The 15,734-nt window shown below is 39.4% G+C and overlaps 1 protein-coding gene across 1 annotated transcript; it reads left to right on the top strand.

Annotated features, from left to right (window-relative positions):
- The first annotated feature begins 885 nt into the window (after positions 1–885).
- Positions 886–9,108, top strand: MYF6 (myogenic factor 6). The gene is made up of 3 exons (XM_082256981.1): positions 886–1,461; positions 3,522–3,606; positions 8,261–9,108. The coding sequence occupies exons 1-3, from the start codon at positions 952–954 to the stop codon at positions 8,392–8,394; spliced, it is 729 nt and encodes a 242-aa protein (XP_082113107.1). The 5' UTR covers positions 886–951; the 3' UTR covers positions 8,395–9,108.
- Positions 9,109–15,734: the final 6,626 nt, after the last annotated feature.

Here is a 15,734-nt window from a genome sequence, read left to right as displayed (position 1 = left end):
ACAGGAGGGGCAAAGGGTGTGGTCTTCTGCTACTGTAGCCCATCTGATTCAAGGTTTGATGTGTTGTGCATTCAGAGAGGGCATTCTGCATAACTTGGTTGTAACAAGTAGTTATTTGAGTTACTGTTGCCTTTCTATTATCTTGAATCAGTCTGACCATTCTCCTCTAACCTCTGACTTCCCCACGGCATTTTCCTCCACACGACTGCCACTCACTGGACATCTTCTCTTTTTCTGACTAATCTCTGTAAACCCTAGATATGGTTGTGCGTGAATAACCCAGTAGATCAGCAGTTTTTTAAATTCTCAGAAGATCCGTCTGGCACCAACAACCATTCCTCATTCAAAGTCACTTAAATCTCCTTTCTTTCTCATTCTGATGCCTGTTATGAACTTCAGCAAGTCGTCTTCACTACATCTAGATGCCTAAATGCATTGAGTTGCTGCCATGTGATTGGTTGATTAGCAATTTATGATCCCAAGCAATTGAACAGGTGTACCTAATAAAGTGGCTGGTGAGTGTATATCTATAACACAGAGGTGTATGGCTAGGCCTGGCACCTGGATCTGTCAGACCTCTCTCACAGGAATTGAAAATATGTATTTCATAAAACACATTTGTTCTGAGTAGGCAGATAAAAGTCTGTCAGAGTGATTCTTTTTAGTAAGTTAATGTTATTCCTGAATGTAGCCATTTCCATCTGCTTCCTTGTTAACCTTGAAGGGAAATTTCGAATCCATAGCTGTTACAGCTGAGAAGGCTACACCCAGGAGACTCTTGAAATCAGTTTTGGAGGGTGATGCACTGCGACAGATAAAAGTTGGATAGAGTTTCAGTAGCTATATAAAGACTGAGACTTATGTCACTGTACTAATTAAATTCCTTAGGGCTGTGCTGTTTTCAGCACACGTTTCCAACCAGGCAGCCTCAGTAATCAAGGGCAAAGCATAATGATGGACCTTTTTGAAACCAACTCCTATTTCTTTTATTTTGAAGGAGATAATGGGGCCCTACAACAACTGGAAATGACAGATGGCTCTCCTTTGTACCCAGGTAGTGATGGTACGTTATCCCCTTGTCAGGATCAGATACCAGGAGACGCTGGAAGTGACAGCAGTGGAGAGGAACATGTACTAGCCCCACCTGGCCTACAAACCCACTGTCCTGGACAATGTTTGATTTGGGCTTGTAAGACCTGCAAGCGGAAGTCAGCACCAACAGACAGGAGGAAAGCAGCTACTTTAAGGGAAAGGAGAAGATTAAAGAAAATTAATGAAGCATTTGAGGCTCTGAAAAGAAGAACAGTTTCCAACCCAAACCAGAGACTTCCAAAAGTTGAAATCCTCCGCAGCGCAATAAATTATATAGAGAGGCTCCAGGATCTCCTTCACAGCCTGGATCAACAGGACAAGCCTCAGAAAGAAGATGAGCCTTTCTCATATAACCCCAAGGATGTCAGTGTAAGCAATCAAGTGTGTTTGACGAGGGCATTGCTGATAGTTCTAATCGTTTTTAAGACATTTAACTGATAAATCCGAAATTCACACATCATTTAAACATAGAAGCCACCAAGTTATGATGGGTAGATTAAACAAGAAGACCCAAGGTGCGGTCTATAACAACATGTTGAACTCAAACTAAAGAGTGCTCATAGACATAAGGTAACTGTAAAGGACTACTTTATCTCAACTGCTCCACATTTATTCAAGTGAAAACATATCTAATCAGTATTTTTTAAGACTTAAATATTTAGTCGCCCTAAATTCTGATGGTTTCTATGTTTAAAAGAAGTTTGGATTTCAGTTTTATCAGTTCAATGTCATAAAAAAACAACTTCAGATTTGTCTGACACCATACACAAAATTACTTTTAGTTTTTTAATACTTAAATTTTTAGTCTCTGATATTTTATTAAGAAATGTAACTCAAGATCAATTCAACTGAAAAATGAGCTTAAGAGTTCGTATGTACTATGGAACATGTTGGGGCCTCAGTTGTTGAACTGGCTGTATTGAAGTAGTAAGAGGGTCACCTGTAGCCCAACAAACACCATTTACATATTATGCCAGTACTCCAAAAACAATAAAATAATGAATTAAGAAGAATACCAAAAACATGAGGTCTAGAAGAATCCCGTTAAACCTATTAAAAGAAAAATGAACAGACAGCAAAATATAAAACTCAGTTCTAAAAACTGAAATGTAGTATTGTACCATGAAAGAGAAGTGCATGTTAATGCTCAGCCGTTTTTCAGCCAAGAATTTAAGTGTTGCTGCAGCTGTCTTGAAAACTTATGTCAAGCCTGTCAATTATAGCACAAATAGCCAAAGAACAGTGCGCGGTGTGTCCTGCAGCCAGACCGTAACAGTCTCCTTGAGATTAGTATACACGGTATATTCGGCAGTAAAAAGTCCCTTTCTCGCTATTGTTGTCCACCATTTGCAGTATTACTAATATATATATTTATAAGCAAACTAGTGAAAAACTCATTCATTTGGAATCATAAAGAGAGTTTTCGAATGCATATTGTGATAATATAATGTTGTTGGCAAGCTACAAGCAAAAGTACAAACCCTTTATGCAGATATGAATGCCATGTATTTAAAAATAATTATAAATTGTATCAATAATTACATTTGAAAGTAATATTATTAGGTCTATACTTACAAGTTAATAAGAATAACATCCGATGCCTAATAAAGATAAATTTATATTATTCAAATTATTTATATTAGGGACTTTGTAAACCATAGAAATCATTCAGGTCCAGTTCAAACCAGCATTCCTGCTTTCCAGTTGCATTTCTGCATGTATGTTTTTTATGCCTTCTGGTCCGTTCTCTTTTTCTTCATCTCAATTAGGACATATGCATTCTGGTGCATTTTTGATGCATTCCAGATGTGTTACATACAGAAAAAATGCAACATGTTCTACTTTTGTTGACTGCAATGGAACACACTGCACTGGTGTGAATTGGTGTGAACTGGAGCCATTGGAATCCATATTAAACACTGTCTTGATGCAAAATAAAAACGCACTGGAGTGTTGGCCAGAGCTAGGAACATTTTACAGATGAAGCAGTCAAGATTTGAATATTTCAGCAATAATCCAATAAATAATAATTAAATAATTTATAATTAAATAACCAAAAAAATCTGTCATATGAATTATGTAAGAACTGTATCTGGAAACTTCAGTTGGGTGGTTTGTAAATGATTGGTTCTCTGCACAGATGCTTAGCCAAAACAAGGATCCAAAATGCACCTGGAAAACCAGAAAATAAAAATAATAATAATATAATAAAAAATCAACAATAATATAAACAGTCTAGAAAAGAACTCAGAGGTTATAAGGTTCTTTGTCAAGAAACATAGCAGAGAAATGGCTCATTGTACAGTAGCAGAACACAAAGCAGGGAACCAGAAAGCAGATAACGATATATTATGACTATATTTTATTGGTTTATATTTTATATATTATTTATTGAAATGTTTTATTTTGCTTGATTGCCCCACATACAGAGAGAAGATTTCTTAAGTAGCTGCCATAGTGACTGGCACAAAATTCCAAATCATTCCACAATCTCAGATGTCAACCTTAAAGAAGGTAAATCCAAACATTCTTTATACTGTGATGTTTCATATATTCTCAACCTTTTTAACACAAAGGGACCCTTGAAATAACTTTAAGGTTTCTGGGAACCCCTGATAATAATTATTATATTTATACCTCATCACTATATATCACTGTAAACGCCAGATTGTAGACATAAAAACGTAATTAAAAAATAAGGCATATATATATATAGTATCTCACAAAAGTGAGTACACCCCTCACATTTTTGTAAATATTTTATTATATCTTTTCACGTGACAACACTGAAGAAATGGCACATTGCTGCAATGTAAAGTAGTGAATGTACAGCTTGTATAACAGTGTAAATTTGCTGTCCCCTCAAAATAACTCAACACACAGCCATTAATGTTTACACCGCTGGCAACAAAAGTGAGTACACCCCTAAGTGAAAATGTCCAAATTGGGCCCAATTAGCAATTTTCCCTCTAATGTGGTGTCATGTGGCTCGTTAGTGTTACAAAGTCTCAGGTGTGACTGGGGAGCAGGCGTGTTAAATTTGGTGTTATCGCTCTCACTGTCTCATACTGGTCACTGGAAGTTCAACATGGCACCTCATGGCAAAGAACTCTCTGAGGATCTGAAAAAAAAGAATTTTGCTCTACATAAAGATGGCCTAGGCTATAGGAAGATTGCCAAGACACTGAAACTGAGCTGCAGCACGGTGGCCAAGACCTTACAGTGGTTTAACAGGACAGGTTCCACTAAGAACAGGCCTCGTCATGGTCGACCAAAGAAGTTGCGTGCACATGCTCAGCGTCATATCCAGAGGTTGTCTTTGGGAAATGGACGTATGAGTACCGCCAGCATTGCTGCAGAGGTTGAAGGGGTGGGGGGTGTCAGCCTGTCAGTGCTCAGACCATACACCGCACACTGCATCAAATTGAGCTGGATGGCTGTAATCCCAGAAGGTTGCCTCTTCTAAAGATGATGCACAAGAAAGCCCGCAAACAGTTTTCTGAAGACAAGCAGACTAAGGACATGGATTACCGGAACCATGTTCTGTGGTCTGATGAGACCAAGATAAACATATTTAATTCAGATGGTGTCAAGCGTGTGTGGCGGCAACCAGGTGAGGAGTACAAAGACAAGTGTATCTTGCCTACAGTCAACCATGGTGGTGGAAGTGTCATGGTCTGGGGCTGCATGAGTGCTGCCGGCACTGGGGAGCTACAGTTCATTAAGGGAACCATAAATGCCAACATGTACTGTGACATACTGAAACAGAGCATGATCCCTTCCCTTCGGAGACTGGACCACAGGGCAGTATTGCAACAGTATAACAACCCCAAACACACCTCCATGACGACCTTGCTAAAGAAACTGGGGGTAAAGGTAATGGACTGGCCAAGCATGTCTCCAGACAATAAGCCTATTCAGCATCTTTGGGGAATCCTCAAACTGAAGGTGGAGGAGTGCAAGATCTCTAAGATCCTGCAGCTCAGTGATGTCATCATGGAGGAGTGGAAGAGGTCTCCAGTGAAAACCTGTGAAGCTCTGGGGAACCCCATGTCCAAGAGGGTTAGGGCAGTGCTGGAAAATAATGGAGGCCACACAAAATATTGGCACTTTGGGCCCAATTTGGACATTTTGACCTAGGGGTGTACTCACTTTTGTTGCCAGCGGTTTAGACATTAATGACTGTGTGTTGAGTTATTTTGAGGGGACAGCAAATTTACACTGTTATGTAAACTGTGCACTTACTACTTTACATTGTAGCAAAGTGTCATTTCTTCAGTGTTGTCACATGAAAAGATATAATAAAATATTTACAAAAATGTGAGGGGTGTACTCACTTTTATGAGATACTGTATGCTTTAAGTGTGGCATACTTTGCATATTTGACACCCAGGGCTGCTCTATACAATATAATTATTTCGGTAAGAATCATAAAATGAAACAAACATTCAGAGTGGCTAGAAAAAAAATTGGTGGTTAGTGGAAGAAAGACCCCATGACAGTAGTATCAGGGGTAAAACACTTTTTATAATGACGGTCATTGGGAAAACACCCCCAGATACCTAAAAAATCATTGGTGTTAGTGCCTTATCCTAGAAGTAGAATTTGCTCACAAAGGCTAATGGGTAGGATAGTCAGTTATAGAGTTCATGTCATCCCCTCTTTCACTTTTGGTGTTAAATATTTCCAGCAAAAAGCAACACTTGACTGTTACTCAAAAGGCAACATTAAAATCAAAGTATTGCAATCAATAAGCTTAAGCCCAACTCCATGCACAGTTAAAATTAAAACAAAAAAGCAGCACTTGCTGCAATAACTGCCTGCTCTCCGGTGCTATCCCCACAGTTATTCCTTTCTGTCACAAGATATCTTCAGTCTTCTGTTTGAAATGTTGACAAATGTCATTCAACCTGGAAGAATGAGAACCTCTTGTGACTGCAGGATATTAAGGTTCAGCTCCCCTCAGGGTGCACATGGCATTCTGCACTCACAAGGCCCAAGATATATCCCCCTGGAAACAACAGGGAACTACAGGCCGATTAGCCTAACATCAATAGTCTGCAAGCTATTGGAGCGGTGGATAAGGGACTATATACAAGAGTTTAGCAATAAAAACGGTTTTATTAGTAGTAATCAACATGGATTCATGAAGATTCGTTCTTGCTAAACCAATCTATTAACCTGAAGAAGTGAGCTGCCATCTGGATAAAGGAAGGCCTGTAGATGTAGTGTATCTGGACTTTGCAAAGGCATTTGATACAGTTCCCCAGAAACGCTTACTGTACAAACTAAGGTATGTAGGTATGGACCATAGAGTGAGTACCTGGATTGAAAATTGGCTTCAAGGGCGAGTCCAGGGGGTAGTGATAGATGGGGAGTACTCAAATTGGTTGGGTGTTGAAAGTGGGACCAATCCTGTTTAATTTATTCATAAACGATGAGGATGGGATAAACGATGAGGATGGGATGTCCAGCACAATCTAAGTATTTGCAGAAGATACTAAGCAGTGCAGGGCAATATCTTCTTCACAGGACCTTGAAACCTTACAAGAAGACCTGAACAAAATAATGGGGTGGACAACTACATGGCAAATGAGGCTTAATGTTGAAAAATGCAAGGTAATGCTCTTGGGGGCCAGAAATACGTACGCAAGTTACTTGGTAGGGGGAGAACCTCTGGGGTAATCTAAGATTGGAAAAGGGGGTCCTAGTAGACAACAGGCTCAGCAATGGCATGCAATGCCAAGCTGCTGCAAGCAAAGCCAATAGAATAGTTAAATATATAAAAAAGAGGATTCACTCTAGAGATAAAACTATTATTCTCCCACAAACCACAGAAGGAGATTCAAAGAAAAAGAGGACCTTCCATGTCCTGTGAAAGGCCTAGAGACAGCTAAAAAACTATAAAAAAGGCAAAACATACCACCAGTAGACAGTGGCATACCTAGCATATCTGGCACCTGGGATGAACCCTATTTTCATACCCCCCAATATATCACAATTGTTTTTAGAAAAAATTCTGAAATTAAACATCATGATGCTAGGGGTGGGAGCAGAATTAGCTGGTGGAGGGCAAGCAGCAGCAGCTGTAAGCACAGTTGCAATTGTATGCAGTCATACTGAACCTAGCATATTAATCTGCCCAATGTGCAGGAGCTTGGAGACACTATATGTGGCATAGTTACCAACATTTTAAAACAGGAGTGAAATATTCAAGGTAGTAAAAATAAAAATGTGGTGCTCCTTGTGCACCACCCAAAGAGCACCTGAAGGCATGCCCAATAAAGGAGGCTTTGCTTCAGGGTGTATCACTTGTATTGTGGGTGTAAAATAAGCCTTAAAATTGGTTTCAGTGGCAGTAATAGTAACTACCAGCACTGGTGTCATTAGCAGCAATAATAACTGCCAGTATTGGTGTAAGTAGCCTCAACGGTAATCCTGCCTTCTATAGCAAGAATGTAATCCTAAAAGGATGTTAATCCTTAAGCATAAGTGATATGTGGCAAGATGTAAAAATAATCCCCACTTAGTATTGTTGGCTAAAGTCTGTCTGTATCCCATTAGTTAGCTGTAACAATAACCCCCCTTTCCCCCAGCATTGGTGGTTTTGATCGGTTTTGGTCGTCAGTGGCGGCTGTACGAATAAACCCACCCACCCCACACGTTGACAGTCAATAGCTGGTCGTAACATTAACCACCCCACCCCCAGCATTGGTGGTCAGTGGCTGGCTGGAACAATAAACCCCCCAAGCACTGGTGGTCAGTGGCTGACTGGAACAACAATATTAACCCCCTTGCATTGGTGTTTAGTATTTTTTACTCCCATGCCAAGTTTTCTCTCCCAGTTGGGGTAGTTATATTGTCAGGCAGAGGTCCCTCCACCTGATAGTTGTGGCTTCTTTCAGTGCTGGGTGCATGTCGCAGCAGGGCACCTTCTAAGTGGTGGTACCCACTTTGGATCCCACCAGGATAGAGCATCACCTATGGCGTTGAGGGAATCCTGGAGCTTGAAAATGGGCTCTAAAACATATGTCTGTGAGCAGTCGCTCATCCTCCTTTGCAAAGCACTAACATAGATTTATACTAGCATTTGATTGTTACAAGCTAAATTAGCTGTAAGGAAACACAGTTGTAGCATCTTTCACTTGCATTGACATTTGTTTTTCAGAAGGATCTATTCATGAGTCCTCAGCTTCCAGCAGCCTCCAGTGTCTTTCTTCTATAGTGGACAGTATATCATCTGAAGAGCCAAAGCTTCCATGCAACATTCAAGAACTGGTTGACAACAGTAGCCCTATTTGATAGAATCTGCACGCCAGCCAGCATTAAGAGTCAATTGTATCATTAAATGGACACTACTTGCAAAAAATATAAAGGTGGACTTTTAACCTTACTTATTAAGGCAAAATGCAAAGTGCAAAATGCAGGAACCCATAGCACCCAATCAGCAAACATCTTTCATGCTGTAACTGAAAATCTGGTTGTTCTGCATTGACACAGACCATCATTGCTCTCTGTGCTTCCTCATTAAATATGAATAATAATTTTATTAATAGGTACTGCTTAGGATATTTGCATTTTTGAAAGCAAAGATCTACGTCTGAAATTATTCTGGAAAAATATTAACATTTTCTTCACATTCAGCACAAATTCATTCCTTATTTTGCATTATGCAAAGACAGTTTTATATTCTTAATTACAAATCATAAAATGCCCCTACTTGTTTTGCTTAGTGTAACAGAGAATTAATTACATTATATGTCAAATTTGCCATTTTTTTTTTCTGTCAAACATTTTGTGGTCAGGAGCAAACCCTGCTCATTTTCAACATGAGTGAGCTTCCAAACATGCAAACATGGGGAGATTAGGTTACCAAGGGATTCAGCTGTGGGCTAAGTCTTTCTTTATTGCATCATATCATATATTTCTCTTTTTGTCATATATTATGTTAACATACTTATGCTGAAATAAACATGTTTGTTTTTCAATTAAAGTTTAATCAAGTGTAAAACTCTAGATGTATTGTTTTATTATTGGTATAACACATATGTATTGGGGTTAACTGACTAAAAGAGTATTTCACTTAGCCTAATGAAAAACACGAAGCTGTGTTTACTTTAAAGTGATATTAATGCTTTATTTTTTTTTAATAAAATAATAAAAATGTCATACTTACCTGCGCTGTGCAATGGTTTTGCACAGAGCAGCCCCAGAGCACCCCCAATCTTTCTCAGTGGTCCCACACTGACTCTCCTGGCTCTTCCTCTTTGGCAAGTCCCCGCAGAGAAAGCCACTTTCTATGTGGGCACTCATGTGGGCTTCGTCCTGAGCTCTGTCTGTGTCTTAGACACAGAAAGTGTGGCTCAGGCCAGCCCCCCCCCCCCCAACTGATTGTCACAGAATTTTATTGCCAGAAGGATCCAATGACACTCACTGCTATCAATCTGCCTTGTAAGTAGGTGAAAGCAGGGAGAGCCACTGCTCTTGGGCATAGCGCTGGATCTAAATCATGCTGATGTAAGTATAAGGGGGTGAGGGGGAGATCCTGTAGCACAGAAGGTTTTTTACATTAGTGTATAGAAGGCATGTCCCTGCATGCTTGAGGAACAAAAGTGCCTGTATCTGACAGTGATTAGGACCTAGAGATTTTTTATCTTTTGCACCCATACCTACTATAACCTGTGCAGCCTGGCACTTACCCAGCAGACATGTGCAAGTGCAAAAATAAAAGGATTTTTAGGACTCCTGCCCCAAAGTGGAAGCTGCTCTCTTGGACTTTTTCCCTGCCCCGGAACTGTTTTAGGATCTCCTAAACTCTTTACCTAACCTATATGCCATCAGATCTTTGCTGCTGGCCCTCATAGATCCTCTGAAGACATAGCAGTCTTCCATACTGTGGGATGAAGCTAGATTTCTCATCTGTTGCTTTGTCTATAGCGAATCCAATTTATTCCAGAAGAGGGACTGACCTTTGAACAGGATTTTACACCATCCTTGTTTTAATGATGGGTCTGCCATCCAAGGCCTAAGCCACAGAGCTCGCCTTCCTGTGACCACATTAGCATCACATGAGAAAGGGACTTAATGATGTCAATCGATGCCTCCCCCATAAAACTGGCTGTTAGTTTTAAATTAATAAAGGATGCTAAGATCTTAGATTTACCCAGATGGCAATCTCAAATCTGCCAATCCATGCTTTAGGTACCTTGGAGATAGTAGCCAAGACTATGAATTGCTTGCATGCTCCACCTGTCATCAGATAGATCTTCCTGAGGGCCAAGTTGACCCTTCTGTCTGACGCTAGGTACACAACTGAAGTGTGGGTCCTTTCACACGGGTGTTCCGTTTGTTTCATCAGTAGGGATGATCGAACGGTTCGGGTCGACCATGGGTTCGACCCGAACATTGGGTGTTCGAAATTCGGCCGAATTCCGAACTTTTTGCGGTAAAAGTTCGGAATTCGGCCACCAGAACCGCCCAAAATGCAATGGGACAGGAACTGGGCTTTAAAAGCCCGTGATTGGCCCAGAAATGTCAGTAAAAGCCAATTGAGGGGGCAGGAGTCTGCTAGGAATGTGATTGGAGTGACTACGGGGTCCAGAGGCCAATCAGGAGTGAATACGCCCCCCATACGCCCCCCAGTATATAACATAGCCCCGCCAAACCTCTAGCACTGTAATACAGAGGTTGTGGAAGAGAGTGGAAGCATTTGTGTTTCTCCTGCTGCTTGTGTATGGAGCTGTTCTTTTAGTGTGAGGAAAGGGATATGCAGTGTAGTTAGGGTACTATATACCACTATAGTTAGATTCAATAATCTAGTTTTTGTAGGGATACCTTTAAGTGTCAGGGTGACCGAAGTGTAGTTTAGGGTGACCTGACTCTGCCATGTCAGGGTGACTGTAGTGTAGTTTAGGGTGACCTGACTCTGCCATGTCAGGGTGACCGTAGTGTAGTTTAGGGTGACCTGACTCTGCCATGTCAGGGTGACCGTAGTGTAGTTTAGGGTGACCTGACTCTGCCATGTCAGGGTGACCGTAGTGTAGTTTAGGGTGACCTGACTCTGCCATGTCAGGGTGACCGTAGTGTAGTTTAGGGTGAACTGACTCTGCCATGTCAGGGTGACCGTAGTGTAGTTTATGGTGAACTGACTCTGCCATGTCAGGGTGACCGTAGTGTAGTTTAGGGTGAACTGACTCTGCCATGTCAGGGTGACTGAACTCTGCCATGTCAGGGGGACCCCACTATGCAGATTCTGGGTTAGGGGTATACATATATATATATATATGTATATACACACACACACACACACAATGGGGTTCTGGAATCCGAACCAAACTTTCGGGAAATTTGGGTGTTCTGGTCGAACCAAACTTTTCAAAAGTTCGATCACCCCTATCAGTTCAGTCACGTTTTTTTAAAAATAAAAAATGGATTCAGCTTACATCAGTTTTTCATCAGTTTTACATCAGTATTTTATCAGGTGTTACATCAGTTTTTTCACATCCACTCCCAATGCAAAAGTGGACCATTTGCCGGTTTACATCCGTTTTTCATCTGTTCAGTTTTTTAAATGGAAGAACATAGGGCTTTCTTCTGCTTGTCCATAGAAATACATTGGTGTCCGTTTTTTAATCCTTCAATGGAAGAATGAAAAATGGACAAAAATATATATATATATATATATATATATATATTTTTTATATTACATTTTTATTTAGGACAAAATAACCTGTCTTTCAAACATTTCCAGTAAAGCAAAAATGTAAGCTTATAAGGACATGTACAATATGTGTGAATACAAGCAATGAAAAAAGGGAATAAAAGGAGGAACAATGGTTGTGTTCACACATATTTATTCTGGAGAGCCCATTGGAAATTGGGGGTAACCCCTATGGTACTGTCACTAACTTGTACAAAAAGAGGTTTTGACAAGGAAGCATAGGAGGTAGCACTAGGATAGTAAAAACCAATGAGTGTGCTTAGTTGACTACAAGGTAGCCAAGCCAGTCCAGATGCTGGCAGTGGGGGGCAATAATTGCCTCCAACTAACACCCCCTAGCACATCACCCATGCCTAGACCACATTGTGGCGTATTTTAAACACCAAAGGGGAGAAACAGCTCCATCCTCATAGGAGGTAGCCTCCCCTGTAGTGGCAAGACATTAGTACTGCAAGTCCGGCTAAGCAAAAAAGCAATTTAGACCCTACCAAAAAAAGAAAAATAATAAAACTCCATATACTTCCCCCTGAAACAAAAGGCACTATTTCTAAGAGCAGCAAAAAAAAAAAAAAAATGCTGTTGATAGGCCAGCAGGTAAAAGTAACTGATGACCCTAAATCAACTACAAAAGAAAATTAAAGACAAATGAGCCCACAATAATACCAACAAAACTATCAACAAAGGGCTTAATTGCCAAAAATGCTAGCTTTTCCTATGAATTTCATCAGCTTTACCAACAGCAGCTTCCAATATAGCTATTATGGCTGCTCTTCGTTGGCCAGGCAAATTTCTCAGGTCATGAACCTCACATGCACATGATTGACCTCAAACACATGGTACAAGCAAACCCCATCCTCATCCTTACTTTTAGCCTATATTGGGCACATGTGATAGGGTGACAAAGCAGCAGCATAATGTGGAGATTGCTGTCACCCATAACAAGGACTTCCTAAAGAAGGGCTTTTGTTGCAGGAGTATCATGTAGTGCTTTAATGAAAAGCTTTAGATTTAAGAAGATTTTTTTTAAATGTATGAAAATACATTGCTGTGTTAAAAATGTAATGAGAATTTAGCAAATGGGACTAGATCCACTTGGGTCTACTTTTTCTGCTGATAACAAATCTGCCTGTGTATATCCTTTAATATCCACAAGACAAAAAGACACCAATGAATAGACCTTGGTGTGTTTTATAAAACATATTGCCCCCTGGTGGAAGCACTGACAAAAACATGAAAGTCTAGGTGAACTATGTTAATCAGCACAAGTGATTTTCTTCTCGCCTTTACACATCCTTAATGATCTTTAAATATCTGTGTGCAAAACATTTACCACACTTTTGCAGTTTCATTCAGGGGGTGCCTCCATCTGTTCTCCAACTCTAGTAACAAGTGATTGGGCGGGGTGATAAATAGTCTTTGCTTTTTGGCCATTCTCCAAAGCATATCATATAGTGGCTTTTCAAGTGTGTCATATGCACCATAATAAATTAATCCCAACCACCAGCATGAGATATGCAACATCATACATATATCCATTGTGCAAAAATATAGCATGTGCTCGATATTTCATGATGATTACAATATTACATGTATTGGAAAAGCCACAACAATTAGAAAATCTAGGTTTAAAATGGAACTAAAATTGTAAAGCAATTGCCATAAAAAACTTTATGTTTTATTTTTGCAAAATTGAGAGTGGAAATATTAGAATCCCTGTTATTTATTTATTTTGCTATCTTAAGGCTCTATTAAATATTTTCCCTCACTTAATGTCTCAGTGAAAATAGTTTCAACAGAGAAGATGTGAAGGACAAGTTATAGGGACAGCAAAGCATAGGGGATAAATAAAAAAAAACAAGAAAGCAGAATTACTATAGCTACTGGAAATAAATTGATCTAAAGTTTTGTTTTGCTATCTTAAGGCTCTGTTAGCCATTTCCTCTCAATGTCTCAGTGAAAATAGTTTCAACAGAGAAGATGTGAAGGACGAGTTAGGAACAGCAACACATAGGGAATAAATAAAAAAAATTCAAGAAAGCAGAAGTACTGTAGCTACTTGAAATAAATTAATCTATTTTTTTTTTTATAATTATTATAATTAATTAATTAGATATTAAAAACACTTACTATTTTTTAAATGTATTATTTTTGCTCGGCAGTCTACACAACTTTTCTAGTGGATTCTTAATGGCCAGTGATTCCATAGCTTTTAGCAGGTTCATGGCTAATTCATAAATAATTATTGGTATTCTATCAATGATATTATATATCTTCCTTTCAGGATTTTTTTTTTGCTAAATGGGACAGCTTCCTGATGTAGATTTCATAGCTTAGTGGAAAGGACATTATTAATATAAATAATAATAATACAAGAATAATCTTGTAGCTAAAATTGACAGACTACCTATAACTTATTTTTTGTGCTAATATTATTGCACTTTACTTATTTCTATGTTTACATAATGGTAGAATATCATAATCAATTACAAAGGTAACATGTTCTGCAGCTCTTTAAAGAATTTAAAAAAATCTGCTGAAGTCCAAAGTACAATACCAGGACTTTTTTTAACATTAAAACAGCTAGAGCATTAGGGTGATTATTGTGCACGTATGTGACAAACTCTATAGCTAGTACGGTAAGAAAACCTGTATAGTGGGAATATAAAAACTGCCACTGCTAACCTCCTACTGAAAATACTAGTCGCCTGGTAGTCCTTGGCTTCACTATTTTCTGTTTCACTGATCTGGGACAATCATGCCTATTAGAACGTTAAAGAGAAGTTGGAACTCTTTATGTGCACGCTCATTCTGGGTTAGTGATTCAGAAAATATTAAAGCTACAGAATCAACATAACAGCCAGGCAGTTAGCTATTTCAAAAGCATAGGTGCTATCTAATCAAACAAGGCATCCACTAACAAAAATAGCCAACCAGTGAAGAGATGAGTAAACCCGAGTCGAATAATAAGGATTTGACCAGGAGGCATGAAAGAGGTTTGTGAAAGCTTGCCTACAGTATGTCCATGCACACATTGTTGTCAGACATTAATAAAAACTGGAGAAATAAATATGAGCACAAGCCTGTGTTTGGTGCCCATTGTGACTAAGCAGAATTCTGGTAAATCTGGTAAAACCAGATTGGTGACAACTGGTAACAATTCAATTTTGTATTTTGTATTAAGAGTGGAAGAAAAGCATGGCTTTCTCTGAATAGGAAGATAGAGTAATTCAATCATTAAATCATACATAAGCAAAAATACTTTTTTTTATTTTTTTTATTTCTCTTTTCCACTTGATTAGGTATTTAAAATGAATATAGCTTAACTTCATTTTAAAGATAACTGAGCATTATAGTGACTCTAAAGGCAAAAATATATATATTTTTTTTTAAATAACAACCATGTTATACTTACCTGGTCCATGTGATGATTTTGCATAGAGCAGCCCCAGTCCTTTTCTGGGGTCTCCCGCTGGTGTTCCTGGCCCCTTCCCTCTGCCAAGTGTTCCCCGTAGCAAGACGCTTGCTATGGGGCACTCAAGCATGCTCGCTCCCGAGATCCCCTCTCTGTCTATTGACACACAGAGCATGGCTGAGCTCCCCCACTCACTGGTTGTGATTTACAGAGCAGGAGCCAATGTAAAAACAATATAAAATCAGTGCAATATTAACAAACCCAGTGTAGAAAAATCTCTGTAAAAATTGATAACTAGTAAACCAATGGCTCCCACTGCTGCTTCTCAGTCCAATGAGGAGAGAGAGGGCCAAGAGAGCTACTGCTCTTGTGTACATCACTGGATCAAGAATAGGCTCAGGTAAATATTTGGGGGGGGGCATGCAGAAGGTTTTTTTACCTAATGCATATAATGACATAGGAGGGCTCAATGCTTTAGGCCGGACAGCATGTGCATGCGGTGCCCCCCCC

This window comes from Pelophylax lessonae, assembly GCF_965119305.1.
Source record: "Pelophylax lessonae genome assembly, chromosome: 4".
Taxonomy (NCBI): domain Eukaryota; kingdom Metazoa; phylum Chordata; class Amphibia; order Anura; family Ranidae; genus Pelophylax; species Pelophylax lessonae.
The sequence above is the reverse complement of the archived record's forward strand: the minus strand, read 5'-3'. Positions and strand labels throughout refer to the sequence as shown.